General features: G+C 41.6%; 1 protein-coding gene across 2 annotated transcripts in view; it reads left to right on the top strand.

Annotated features, from left to right (window-relative positions):
- The window catches only part of LOC126215215 (uncharacterized), a 374,241-nt gene that overhangs the window by 281,695 nt on the left and 76,953 nt on the right, over nucleotides 1-15,593 (top strand). For both annotated transcript variants that reach the window (XM_049941882.1, XM_049941881.1), the window contains one exon: nucleotides 9,915-10,106. In XM_049941882.1, the coding sequence (XP_049797839.1) occupies nucleotides 9,915-10,106 (192 nt within the window). The remainder of the gene's footprint in view (nucleotides 1-9,914; nucleotides 10,107-15,593) is intronic.

The following is a 15,593-nucleotide window of genomic DNA, read 5'->3' as shown; positions in this document are numbered from 1 at the left end:
GTAATAATGGCCTTGAGATGCCTGGGCACTGAGTCAAACAGAGCTTGGATGGTGTGTACAGGTACAGCTGCCCATGCAGCTTCAACATGATACCACAGTTCATCAAGAGTAGTGAGTGGCGTATTGTGACGAGCCAGTTGCTCGGCCATAATTGACCAGACGTTTTCAGTTGGAGAGAGATCTGGAGAACATTTTCTGTATCCAGAAAGGCCCGTACAGGAACTGCAATGTGCAGTCGTGCGTTATCCTGCTGAAATGTAGGGTTTCGTAGGGATCGAATGAAGGGTAGAGCCACGGGTCGTAACACATCTGAAATGTAACATCCACTGTTCAAAGTGCTGTCAATGCGAACAAGAGGTGACCGAGATATGTAACCAGTGGCACCCCATACCATCACGCCGGGTGATACGCCAGTATGGCGATGACGAATACACGCTTCCAGTGTGTGTACACCACAATGTCGCCAAACGCGGATGCGACCATCATGTTGCTGTAAACAGAACCTGGATTCATCCCAAAAAATGATGTATTGCCATTCATGCACCCACGTTCGACATTGAGTACACCATCGCAGGCACTCCTGTCTGTGATGCAGCGTCCATGCTGCTGCAAATGTCGTCGAACTTTTCGTTCAGATGGTTGTTGTCATGCAAACGTCCCCATCTGCTGATTCAGGGACCAAGACGTGGCTGCACGATCCATTACAGCCATGTGGATAAGATGCCTGTCATCTCGACTGCTAGTGATACGAGGCCATTGGGATCCAGCACGGCGTTCCGTATTACCCTCCTGAACCCACCGATTCTATATTCTGCTAACAGTCATTGGATCTCGACCACGCGAGCAACAATGTCACGATACAATAAACTGCAGTCGCAATAGGCTACAGTCCTACCTTTATCAAAGTTGGAAATGTGATGGTACGCATTTCTCCTCCTTACACAAGGCATCATAACAATGTTTCACCAGGCAACGGTGGTCAACTGCTGTTTGTGTATGAGAAATCGGTTGGAAACTTTCCTCATGTCAGCACGTTGTAGGTGTCGCCACTGGCGCCAACCTTGTGTGAATGCTCTGAAAAGCTAATCATTTGCATATCAAAGCATCTTCTTCCTGTCGGCTAAATTTCGCGTCTGTAGCACATCATCTTCGTGGTGTAGCAATTTTAATGGCCAGTAGTGTAGATAGAGAATAAGTGCGGTCCTACCACACTTCCCTGAGGCGCGCCGGATGATGTCTTTTCTCTCTTACACGTGCTGCCATGGAAAATCTACTGAATTCCATTACCTAAAAAGTTTTTGAGCCACTCGTATATCTGGGAACCTATTCCGTATGTTGAGACGTTTGTCAACAGTCTGCAGTGGGGCGCCATGTCAAACACTTTGTGAAAATCTAGGAATATGGAATCTGCCTGTAGCCCTCCATACATGATTTGTAGGATATCATGTGAAAAGGGTGAGCTGAGTTTCACACGAGCGATGCTTTCTAAATCTGTGCTGATTAGTGGACAGAAGCACCTCCATCTCAAGGAAATTTGTTACATTCGAACTCTGAATGTGTTCAAGAATTCTGCAGCAAACCGTTGTTAAAACTACTGGAAAAATAAGTACCTTCTTCAACCATAGAGGAAATAGATATGCTGCTTCTTAAAGAGAGATAGAAAACAGAAAGAATATGAAGAGAACACCTGAGCTCTACGACAGACGGTGACTGACCAGGATTAAGATTTCAGCAGATGTGCAAAAAACTGGAAGGACACTGGAATGCTGTACAGAGGCTGAGAAGCAAGTCTGCAATGACTGGAGTGAATGTAATAAATTTAATGGCAGCTGTTGCTCCTAAACAACATATTGGCTTCAGAGAAACTGCGAGTCCTTGGGAATAATTTAACTGAACTTTTTTGACCTTTCCACACAAACATGTTCCATCCATACTGTGTGTCACTTCACTAGCACTTTTGCTGCTGTGGGCATGTATACATGTCCTGCTACAACAGTCTCCTGTGTTGTGGACGTGTATACGTGCACCAATGTTTTCCTACAGTGCTATGGATGTCTGAATGTGTCCTGAATTGCTGGACTCTCACTGCTGCGGACGAGTTTCTTCTGTATCTCGGTGAATAAAAAGGTTTCAAGTATTTATGATACAACATTGTGCCTCATTGTGTGCTGGCATTTGCAAAAGCTCCGTTTCAATATCTCGAATCGTTTATGGCGATTGTTGTGACCACGTGATTTGTGGCGTGCAATGACCTGAAGGGCATGTCATTTGTGACCATCTATCAGATATAAAACCTGATAACTTGAGAATGAAATGAGATATCTTTCTGCTCTCAGTTTTTAAAAAGTTTCAACATCTTATCTACAGGGCTATTACAAATGATTGAAGCGATTTCATAAATTCACTGTAGCTCCATTCATTGACATATGGTCACGACACACTACAGATACGTAGAAAAACTCATAAAGTTTTGTTCAGTTGAAGCCGCACTTGAGGTTTCTGCCGCCAGAGCGCTCGAGAGTGCAGTGAGACAAAATGGCGACAGGAGCCGAGAAAGCGTATGTCGTGCTTGAAATGCACTCACATCAGTCAGTCATAACAGTGCAACGACACTTCAGGACGAAGTTCGACAAAGATCCACCAACTGCTAACTCCATTCGGCGATGGTATGCGCAGTTTAAAGCTTCTGGATGCCTCTGTAAGGGGAAATCAACGGGTCGGCCTGCAGTGAGCGAAGAAACGGTTGAACGCGTGCGGGCAAGTTTCACGCGTAGCCCGCGGAAGTCGACGAATAAAGCAAGCAGGGAGCTAAACGTACCACAGCCGACGGTTCGGAAAATCTTACGGAAAAGGCTAAAGCAGAAGCCTTACCGTTTACAATTGCTACAAGCCCTGACACCCGATGACAAAGTCAAACGCTTTGAATTTTCTGCGCGGTTGCAACAGCTCATGGAAGAGGATGCGTTCAGTGCGAAACTTGTTTTCAGTTATGAAGCAACATTTTTTCTTAATGGTGAAGTGTTTAAACCTCTTCTACCAAGAAACGTGCCAGAACTGCGAGCTCGCATCAACGATGCTTTCGGATGGGGACATGCTGCGCCGAGTGTGGGAAGAACTTGATTATCGACTTGATGACTGCCGAATCACTAAAGGCGCACATATCGAACATTTGTGAATGCCTAAAAAAACCTTTTGAGTTTTTGTATGTGTGTGCAAAGCATTGTGAAAATATCTCAAATAATAAAGTTATTGTAGAGCTGTTAAATCGCTTCAATCATTTGTAATAACCCTGTACATTTCATTCACTGCAGTGTACTAACTAAAATCAACCAAACGCAAAGTTTACACAGTGCCTTTTTACCACTGTGAAATCTTTAAAATTTTGATAGTGTTTTACTTAATTTGATGCAGCACAATAACTATGTCATATAATGAAGAGAAGTTCAGTCCTTTATCATGCAAAGATATCATACTGTACGATACGCAAACATCAAATTTTTTCGCCTAACAGTTTTCTTACAAATGGATGATAAGTATTTCATAGCAGCTGGCCTGTCTGCACGGACAGAACTGAGCATTTCATGCCCGGCTGCCCGTTGGATATAAAACCCTATAACTCGAGAACAAAATGAGATACTCTTCTACTTTCAATTGTAAATAAAATTTCAATATAAGATCTGCATTTAGTTCCCTGAAATGGATGAGGTGAAATCAACCACGCGCAAACTTTATGCCATGCCTTTTTACCTCTGATAACTCTTTAGAATTTCATGCAATGTTTTACTTAATGTCATGCAGTGCAGTAAAGATGACAGATAATGAAAAGTAATTCTGTTCTTTATCGGGTGAAAATATCACACAGTATTATGAAAAGGATAGTTGCTACTCACCACATAAGCCGAGATGCTGAGTCGCATTTCGGCACAACAAAAAGACTGTCACAAAATAATCTTTCAACCAACTCCCATTTGGGAGGATGACGGTTCAAACCCATGTCTGGCCATCCTGATTTAGGTTTTCCACGATTTCCCTAAATCGCTTCAGGCAAATGCCAGGATGGTTTCTTTGAACGGGTACGGCAGCCATCCTTACCTAATCCTATGGGACGAATGACCTCACTGTTTGGTCCCATCCCCCGAACCAACCAACTAATCAACCGACCAACACACACATGATCGCGGTCTCTGATAGCTGAAGCCAGAGGGTTTGGCTGGTGGTCTGGCTTCAGCTGCCAGAGACTGCAGTTTTGTGTGTGTGTGGTCTATTTCTGACAAAGGCCTTGATGGTTGAAAGCTTATTTTGTGACAGTTTTTGTTGTTGTGCCTATCTGCGACTCAGCAGCTCGGCTTATGTGCTGAGTAGCAACTATCCTTTTCATAATATAGTTACATTCCATACTGGATTTTCCATTGTTTGAAGCTATCAGACAGTAAGATGCACAAAAATCAGATTTCTTCACCCAATAGTTCTCGAAAAATCAGATGAGTATTTCTTATCGGCTGGAACCCCATCTCTCAGCACAGGCCCAAGCATTTGGCGAGCAGTTCAGCCATAACAAAAGCCGCCCTCGGTGCAGTAGGTAGAGAGTGTGTCTGTAGTAGCGAAAGGGCTAACCAGACTTATTGCAGAAGATGCAGAGCATTCTGCTGCTCGGTTCTGATGTGATGTCAGAACAATAGCTATTATTTTCAGAGAGTTCTCTTTGTCGATAGAGCTACCTTTAAAAATCGTGGAAATATAAACGTAAGAAGTTTGCATTACTGGGCTGCTTAAAACCCGTGTTGACTGATGCAGACTGACCATCAGAAGCAGTGGAATTTGAACTTTTCTTGCGAGATTATTGGAGACTACATAGTAGAACATTACTCCATTGAAGAAACGTTAAATTGTGGAAGTTGTGCACAATTTCTTACCAAAGTGCTACCAACTCTTACTGAGGAAGCAAAACTTGAAATATGTCGAGGTGTGTACACCCTTGGACAACCGGAAAGTCCAGGAAAAATGCAGGAGTTTTTTACATCCAGAAAAAATATTGAAAAAACCCAGGAATTTTTTAGAATTATGGGAATTTTTCATTCCTTTCATTCCCAGTTAAATTTTTGTAATTTTGGCTGGTAAGAATTGATACTTTAACAAATAATTTTACTTTAGCCCACTATGCAGAATAATACTGCAGCAATAAAACACAAATGAGAGAATAGTACCAAAATAAAATTTCAGTTGCAAAGAAAATGCGCCATTTACAACAACAAAACACAGTGCACACACAAGCGTCTGTTGACAGCAAAATGTGACAAGAACTTTAGCATGAAGACTATGCAATACTTTGTAACAACAGACTGCTTTTGATGAGTATGTTCTCACAGCTGTTTGCATTTGCAGCAGGTCGCAGAAAAATATTACGAATGACGATTGGAGAACCCTTACCTTCAAAGTAAATTTCCTTTTATGCAAGATGAATTATGTTACATGAGGGAGTTAGTGATGAATTTGTTAAATCGTGGAGCATTTGATTCTTATACAAAACTCAACACTTTGAAGTCCAGCCACTTAGAAAAATTTATGTGTCTTAAAAGGTAACACATGCTAAAAATGACCAATATTATACATGAAAACTTAGCTTTTCTTGTAACTATACTGTATGTAAATTAATTTAAACAATTAACTTTTGCTATTTGTGTGTTCACACTACTTAACAGTCACACTGCTATTGGCTGACTACATCACGTCTTATGCTCTGAATATCTGCTGTCATTGGTTGGTGAGATCACGTGTCATGACCTGTGATTGACTGACAAAAGCACACCGCACAGCACAACCTCGATTTAAGTGCTTCGGAAACTAATGTGCCGTAGTTGATGAAATTCATATTTATACTTTTGTAATAAAAAAAAAATATGCAGTGTACATGTCGCCGCATGTCAAAGATCTTTTCAAATTTATTTATTTATTTATTTATTTATTTTGCTGGATATCGTTTCCTAAAATGCAGGAAGTTCAACACCAGTGTACAAAACTTTTACCATTCAAAGGGTTGATAAGTTTTACAGCTTTGAGGGAAAGGATATCGTCACATAACATGGAAAAAATGTACTTTCACCTGCGGTACAGTGTATTTTCATCCATAGTATAGTTTATTTTCACCCAGAAGTAAGTAAATTGATAACCAAGAAATCTGGGGAAAATCCAGGAATTATTTTTTTGCTGTCCATATATACACCCTGTTTGTAGATGTATGTGTTACCAGCACATAGGGTGCTCAGTGGAGATCATACGTGACATGATTACGAGTCCATTGTTGGGGGTTGCATACATTAGAAATTGAGGCACTGCAGTTTTGTCATTTCCCACTGTAGCCCCCACGAGTAACGAGTTTGAGAATGGTGTCACTGCTGTCGCTTTGTACCCATTGACTCATTCTCTCTTACTAAAGTGCACAGGATTTTAAAGCTGTAATGTAGCATGAGAGTCAAATGCACAATCTTGCTGTTGTACTTTAACACTGGTAGAGGAAAAAAAGACCGACTCTCCTGATTAGATGGCCTTTAATGATGCTGTGTTTTGTGAGAGTGTGGAGGTTGTAAGATGAAAGTTAAGTGTGCGATGTATATACAACTGTAAATTTGCTCCACAACAGTAAGAGTGATGTTTTGAGAAAATTTGATGCTGTAGTCAACACTTCAGACTGAAAACATACAAAGTGCAAACAAATTATATGTTTTTAGCATTTTCAATTTTTTTACTAGAAAACAAAACAGTATTCACCACTAACGTACAGGTCAGTTTATTGGTATATGCAGGGTCCATTCGATAAATATCTGGAAAAGTCATATAAAAGATACAAAACTTCAATGAAGTTGGAGGGTCTTGGTTATTTTTTGGTAATATCCTGGAACTATTAAGAGGTGGGGCTTGTGGTGTATCGTGCATTTGTAACGATAATTTTCTGTGCATTTTATCGTCACTGTAGATTATAAATTTTACCTTCTTGCACTTGGAAGTAGTTGCAGAAATACTGTGGTCCAGGTATCTTGCTTCAGACGCCTTTCCCTCCATCGCGATGTCCGTGTCAGCCTGCAGAGTTACTTGAAATACCGGCTATTGCTCGCTGAATGATTTTGGACTCTGCGTCTTTGCTATACACGTGTTCACTTTACATTACAAACAAATACATTGCATTTGTACAGTTGTCTGTACTTCAATTTACAAAACATTTACTTCGTACAACTTCTCTCATATATTCTGGATGTCAACCAATGACTGACTTATTTTCTTAGAGATGTCAACAACAAAGTTTCCAACTCTGTGGGGTCTGTGGATCAGAAAGTATCTCCTAGGCAGGATGTAATGGGCACACGCTAATCGCTCGCTGCAGCAAGTGCCACAACGCGGACAAACGGTGGGAGGTGAGCAGAGCTCGGACACGGGACACTCGCAGCAGTCCTGCCACGTGAACTGTGCTCAGGCTTGGGACTCAGAGTGTTAAATGTGCCATTGGAACATATAAGGTGGAGCAGAAGGAATGTGTGTTTTTTAAACTGCTAGTACTTGGTGACAAATGGGGGTACTGATCTGAAGCACTGTTAGTGAACAGCCCAGACAGTGCCATTTCGGTTGCTACGGACCATCAGAGGGTAGAGCATTGTTTGTATACACGGTCAGGGAAAGGGGAAGAAGGTTGCAGCATTTGGTTTATTATAACAATGTACGGGAGGTCAAACAGTCAGGACTTGTAAGACAGAATAGGAAATTAGATAAAATAAGCGAATTATTTCAGTGTACAGTATACAAGAGGTGCGCCTAATGTCAGAAGCTACCAGGTTTAGGCCAGTCTAGGATGTTGAATTACTAACTGAAATGAGCAACGGAAGGGGAGGTGTTTCATTTTAATTGATGTCGGTGGCTGGCCATGGGGTGCAGAGCCAGAGGCTCTGCTTCCCAAACAGATGTCTGTTCTGCTGAATGTCTTGTTCACAAGAGTGCGAAGCAACTGTGCTCTGCACTGCAGAATCTTCCAGCGTTCACACACGACCTGTATCCCACGTAAGCTATTGGCTAAAACTGATGGCATGAATTTGCTAGCAGTTTCAGCGTAGGACGCGTGGCATCTCTTCAGCAGTTTTAACTGGACAGAACTGCCTCAGTTCTGACAGGCAGACAACTTGTGTCATATAGGCACAGCAGAATTTGTTCTGGGGGGAAACTTGTAAAGATTTGACTGTGCCTTTGAAATAAATTTTTTAAACCAATTCCCTAAAGTACTTTTTGACTAGCTGCCACCCTTAAATTTGTTCATGATTGAGCAGTTCTTTAGGAACAATGATTATGTGGTCACGGTTCAATGTCTTTTCCATGTAAAATTTGATGTCAGATGTTAAGATGCAGTCCCAGATCGAAACACTATACTCTGATCAGTTGCAGCATTTAGAAGTGCTGGATCCGTGATGCAGTTCAAACTGTGGAAAATGTAGATAGAGTGAGAACAGCAGTTCTTGCTAGTCTGAAGTTATCCACTAGGTGCCAGGCTGTATTGGGTATGTCACGTCTTATGCCTCATCAGATCTCACATGATGATCTCAAATTTCACCCATACAAAATAATGATTGTCCAGCAGTTAAGTGAAACAGACTGTGTGCAAGCATAGAGAATTTTGTGGTATAATGGATGATATTTTTGCAGAAGATGTAGATGTCCCAGTATTTGAGTGATGAAACCAATTTTCATCTAGTTGGTTATATTAATGTACAGAACTGCCTGTAATGGGCATCAAACCCACATGAACTACACCAAAAGTCTCTCCACAGCTCAAAAGTAAGACTGTGGTGCAGTATCTCCAAGATAGGGATTGCTGGACCTTACCATTTTAAAGAGCTGTTAACCACAGTTACTGTGCCATCAGTGTGTTACATCAAAATGTGTAACAACTTTCTTCATCCAGAACTTGAAAGGCATTGAGTGAACATGAGAGAAAAGTGGTTCCAACAGGATAGTGCTGCAACTCGTACGGCAAGAGCATCCGTATAAGTAGTTCGGCAGATGTTCCCAGGACATTTCATTTCATTATTTGGTGAAGTGCATCGGTCCCCACACTCACCGATCTATCGATCTGTGATTTCTCTTTTTGGGCCTACTTGAAATCACGAGTGTACGTGAACGGGTGCTGCACAGTTGATGACCTCAAGGTTTCATTAGACAGGAAATTGAAGCTGGGTTGAAGGAAATGTTGGCCAGAGCCGTGCATAACGTTCGGGAGAGGATCTAAATTTGTTTCCAGCAAGGACGTAATCTGAGTGACATTATTTTCTGAACCTAATTAAGGTATCTAGATTTCAAAAATGCATAAAAGTACTATTACTGAATGAAACATTTTTTAAATAAAACAAGGTTTCAGTTATTCACTTGCAAAAACGTGTTTCCTCTGCTCCACACTTTTAGAAGGCATGTATGTGGTACTGAATCGAGAGCTTTAAAAATATCCAGAAGCACCGAATCACCAGTTTCCTCTCCATGTGGCTGAGGATATTATTTGTTAAGATTGAGAGTCAAGTTTTGTATGATCGGTGTTTCTAGAACGTGTGCTGATTTTATAGTGAGGGGTTTATTTTGTACCTGGTAGGTCATTTGTGGAAGTTGAGTGGTGGTTCAATACATATTGCAGCTACCTCTGTCAGAAGCAGCTAGTGCTTGAGTTTTCTTCTCTGTGACACTGTGTAATTCAGGATAGGTGTGTGTGTGTGTGTGTGTGTGTGAGAGAGAGAGAGAGAGAGAGAGAGAGAGAGAGAGAGACCCTCCAAACATAGTTACACTGTAAGAAGCCAAAGCAATGGTCAAATTGCAACATTGGCTTAAGCCACAAATAAACCCAATTATTTAATTAAAGCAAAATGACTTTATGCATTTTTATTTGTTTGCAGTTGTCTGAATTATGATGTAAAAATCAGCTCTTTCCTGATTTTAATGCTCGATATCTCTGTCGGGACATCAAAAATACGGTCCATTATCGAAGCGTTAGATGCGTATGCTTCCACCAAAACGATCAAGAGGACTTGCTCTCATTGTGGAGAAGATAAGTCACTTGTGAAGACAGCATTTAAATCAGTTCCAAGGTAACTAACAGATTCTAGTTTTTTGCTTTTAAGATATTCTTGAAGTTTAATTAGAAGAATAAGAAATTATGTCTGTTGCACATTTCATGTCATATTGAGTACTATGTTTACTAACTGATACTTCTATTCTTATAGTTGTCGAATGAATGAATGAATGAATCAGTTGTGATCTAAAGAACACTAGTTTGCCATGCATTCTCTGCAATGATTGTCAAACTACTCACAAATATCTGGATTTTGTGTCCAAATGTTCAGTTTCCAGGAGACAATGTAATGACTACCAAAGTTACATTTGTAAAGAGACGTGAGAACTTAAACAGTTTTCAGGAAGGCACCTAATCCTTGTATCTATATTTTGTCTGGAACCTTGACGAGGGTTGTAGACTGACGTGTTAATGTAGTTTACTTGTATTCAATGCTGAATAAGTTGATATATGGACTTCAAGAGATGAATTATTGGATTGGTGCATAAGTTTGTAACATTTTTCTGTAAGTGTATTAAACACAACAGATAAACATAACAGAGACTTTAGTCATCAATAATATATTCTCTGTCACTATTTACAACAGTCTGCCAATGCTGAGGTAACTATTTGATTCTGCAACTCTAGAAAACTCGTGGTTTTGAGGTGAAGAACTCATCGAGCCATGTTTGGAGCACATTTTCATATGGATAGAAAGTTCATTGAAGGGCGTTTGAGAAGAGTGTGGAAAAGATGGAAACCTTAGGGCACGAAGTCAGATGAATAAGGTGGGTGCAGAATGGCTTCCCAACCTAACTCCCCTTAGTATCTTTTGTCAGACTAGCAAAATGCAGGTAGGCATTATCAAGGAGTCGTCTTGTTGACAGTAAAGGTTAGCAGTGATGCTTACACCTCAGGGAAGCAGTTCGTAGTACACTACACTGTCGCTGTTCCATCACATTCAAAACATTATTTCGTGGATGCATGCAGGTTTTTGTAGGGGGTTGCTGCCTTGTTTCGACTCAACCATCCCTTTCTTTTCCTTATGTTAGCATAAAAATTGGAACGGTGACCAGTAATGATGATGTTGTTGTTGTTGTTGTTGTTGTTGTGGTGGTCTTCAGTCCTGAGACTGGTTTGATGCAGCTCTCCACGCTACTCTATCCTGTGCAAGCTGCTTCATCTCCCAGTACCTACTGCAACCTACATCCTTCTGAATCTGCTTAGTGTATTCAGCTCTTCGTCTCCATCTACGATTTTTACCCTCCACACTGCCCTCCAATACTAAATTGGTGATCCGTTGATGCCTCAGAACATGTCCTACCAACCGATCCCTTCTTCTAGTCAAGTTGTGCCACAAACTCGTCTTCTCCCCAATCCTATTCTATACCTCCTCATTAGTTATGTGATCTACCCATCTAATCTTCAGCATTCTTCTGTAGCACCACATTTCGAAAGCTTCTATTCTCTTCTTGTATAAACTATTTATCGTCCATGTTTCACTTCCATACATGGCTACACTCCATACAAATACTTTCAGAAACGACGTCCTGACATTTAAATCTATACTCCATGTTAACAGATTTCTCTTCTTCAGAAACACCTTCCTTGCCATTGCCAGTCTACATTTTATATCCTCTCTACTTCGACCATCGTCAGTTATTTTGCTCCCCAAACAGCAAAAGTCCTTTAGTACTTTAAGTGTCTCATTTCCTAATCTAATTCCCTCAGCATCACCTGACTTAATTTGACTACATTCCATTATCCTCGTTTTGCTTTTGTTGATGTTCATCTTATATCCTCCTTTCGAGACACTGTCCATTCCGTTCAACTGCTCTTCCAAGTCCCTTGCTGTCTCTGACAGAATTACAATGTCATCGGCGAGCCTCAAAGTTTTTATTTCTTCTCCATGGATTTTAATACCTGCTCCGAATTTTTCTTTTGTTTCCTTTACTGCTTGCTCAATATACAGATTGAATAACATCAAGGAAAGGCCACAACCCTGTTTCACTCCCTTCCCAATCGCTGCTTCCCTTTCATGCCCCTCGACTCTTATAACTGCCATCTGGTTTCTGTACAAATTCTAAATAGCCTTTCGCTCCCTGTATTTTACACCTGTCACCTTTAGAATTTGAAAGAGAGTATTCCAATCAACATTGTGACCAGTAATGATACACTATAGAAATGGTCCGTGTTGTTCAAGACCCAATTGATGATGAGCAACTGGAGATGCAAATATGGCCAACCACAGATTTTTTTGTGATTTTGGCTTAGAGCATGTGGTACGGTACACCCGATTTTTGAACCTTCCTCATTGCGTGTAATTGTCACGCAATGATGGAAAGATCAAAGTTAATTGGTTTTGCCATTTCTCGAGTACAGTGACTTGGATCATTATCGACTGATGCGTTTAAATCATCTTGATCAGATCCCTGAAGGTCTTCCTGAACTAATGTCAAAACGATCCTCCTTAAAATGAGAAAACAATTTTCTTGTTGTGCTCTGTCCATTGGCATTATCCCCATACATGGCGCATATGTTTCTGGCTGCCTCCACTGCTGTCCCCCCTCTATTGCACTCAAACAGAAGAATATACCGGAAATTTTCCGATTTCTCCTCTTGGCACTCCATTTTCTAGCATTCACATTTCCTCTCGCTATCTCCAAATGACAAAATGGTTGTATATAAACTCAAATAGCAACAGTGAACTACAAATAAAACATGACAGTCAGTAAATAAACCCGTAGCAACTGGATTACTAGCAAGCAAAACAAAAACACTACAAACTTGTGCACCAACAAAACATTATGATTTTGACGTATATGCACAATACATCCTACGTTCCCGTAACCCTCCTGTCCTCAACCTTCGTTAGTCACTTTCCTCACCCATCCAGCCCCCTCCCTGTTCCCATTCCAGCACAACACAGCCGTCATTTCACCGCCACACCCAGTCTTTTAATTTCTTTTTTTTTTTTTTTCTCTCCTTTTCGCTACTTACCCCCTCCCTCCTCCGCACCTTCTTTCCTGCTCTCTGTCTAAACTGCAACACTTGACTGTCTGCCACTCCCACCATACTATCCCTCCCTCTCCCCGCCCCAGCCTCCTCTTTACCCCCACTAAGTCACCACTCCCATTATGCACTGGTGGTCCTGTTCGCAGTAAGGTCTCAGCTCTCTGCGACTGCAGATTTGTGTGCAAGTTGCATTTGTGTGTGTGTGTGGGGGGGGGGGGGGTGTCTACTGCTGACAAAGGCCTTAATGGCCAAAAGCTTCAATTGTGTGAATCTTTTTATTGTGCCTGTCACGACTCAGCATTTCTGCTATATGGTGAGTACCGACTTTCCTCCTCTGGTATTGTGACGTGTATGTGTTAAGGCAGAAACATATGTGCCATGTCTGAGGAGGTATTGAATAGAATAGGGGAGAAGAGGAGTTTGTGGCACAACTTGACAAGAAGAAGGGACCGGTTGGTAGGACATGTTCTGAGGCATCAAGGTATCACAAATTTAGCATTGGAGGGCAGCGCGGAGGGTAAAAATCGTAGAGGGAGACCAAGAGATGAATACACTAAGCAGATTCAGAACGATGTAGGTTGCAGTAGGTACTGGGAGATGAAGAAGCTTGCACAGGATAGAGTAGCATGGAGAGCTGCATCAAACCAGTCTCAGGACTGAAGACCACAACAACAACAACAACATGGGGATAATGCCACTGCATAGAGCACGGCAAGAAAATGGTTTTCTCATTTTAAGGAGCATCGTTTTGACATTATTTCAGGAAGACCTTCAGGGATCTGATGAAGAAGATTTAAACGCATCAGTCGATAATGATCCAAGTCAATGTACTCGAGAATTGGCAAAAGCGATGGACTGTGATCTTTCCATCATTGCATGACATTTACACGCAATGAGGAAGGTTCAAAAATCGAGTGTACCGTACCACATGCTCTATGCCAAAATCACAAAAAAATCTTTGGTTGACCATAAGTGCATCTCCGGTTGCCCATCCTCAGTTGTTTCGTGAACAACACAGACCATTTCTATAGTGTATCATTTCTGGTCACAGTTCCAATCTTTATGCTAACATAAGGAAAAGAGGGGAATGGTCGCGTCGAAACAAAGCAGCAACTCCCCTACAAAAACCTGAATGCATCAACGAAAGATAATGTTTTGAATCTGATGGAACAGCGATGGTGTAATGTACTGTGAACTGCTCCCCTGAGGTGCAAGTGTTGTGTTGGCAGAAGAGCCAACACCGTGTTACGAATGGAGGCCGAAATACACGCGTTTTAGCTGACACAGGCTGGCGTGAAGAGGGAAGAACTATACTGACATGAGGTCTGGAACATGACAATGAATGAGAATTCAGAAAGTGGACGTAATTAGTTTGACACTTAACTTTAATCCATTAATGATGAACGTCGCTCTTGACGGTACATGATTCGCAATATTATCTGTTCAGTATACATTCATAGTAACTGAATATGGCGCCTTGCTAGGTCATAGCAAATGACGTAGCTGAAGGCTATGCTAAACTGTCGTCTCAGCAAATGAAAGCGTATGTAGACAGTGAACCATCGCTAGCAAAGTCGGCTGTCCAACTGGGGCGAGTGCTAGGAAGTCTCTCTAGACCTGCCGTGTGGCGGCGCTCGGTCTGCAATCACTGATAGTGGCGACATGCGGGTCCGACGTATACTAACGGACCGCGGCCGATTTAAAGGCTACCACCTAGCTAGTGTGGTGTCTGACGGTGACACCACAGTGAGCATCACTGCTAACCTTTACTGTCAACAACTGAGGCCATTCTGCACCACCGTATTCATCTGACTTTGTGATTTCCAACTTTTCCACACTCTTCTCAAACACCCTTCAAAGAATTTCCTATCCATATGAAAATGTGCTCCAAACATGGCTCGATAAGCTCTTCATCTCAAAACCGTGAGATTTCTAGAGTTGCAGAATCAAAAAGTTACCCCAGCATTGGCAGACCGTTGTAAATAGTGAAGGAGAATATATTATTGATGACTAAAGTCTCTGTTGTGTTTAATAAATTTACCGAAAAACACTACAAACTTATGCACCAATCCAATAATTCATCTTTGAAGTGCATACGTGAAGTTCTTCAGGAATGAATATGAATAAACTACATTAACATGTCAGTCTCCAACTCTTCTCAAATGTGATTACTAGGTTCCAGAAAAAAGGAAACACTGTGGTGTCACCGCTAGACACCACACTTGCTAGGTGGTAACTTAAATCGGCCGCGGTCCTGTAGTACATGTCGGACCCGCGTGTCGCCACTATGTAATCGCAATCCTAGCGCCACCACATGGCAGGTCAGAAGACGGACATGACCTCGCCCCAGTTGTACGGACGACATAGCTTGCGACTAGACCTACCAAGTATTCCTCTCATTTGCCGAGAGACAGATTAAATAGCCTTCAGCTAGTCCATCGCTACTACCTAGCAAGGCGCCATGTGTATCATTGCTAATTGCTTACTACTATGCAAGAGATGTATTTCA

This window comes from Schistocerca nitens, chromosome 12, assembly GCF_023898315.1.
Source record: "Schistocerca nitens isolate TAMUIC-IGC-003100 chromosome 12, iqSchNite1.1, whole genome shotgun sequence".
Lineage (NCBI taxonomy): Eukaryota > Metazoa > Arthropoda > Insecta > Orthoptera > Acrididae > Schistocerca > Schistocerca nitens.
Note: the sequence above shows the minus strand (reverse complement) of the source record. Positions and strands in the feature narration are given on the sequence as shown.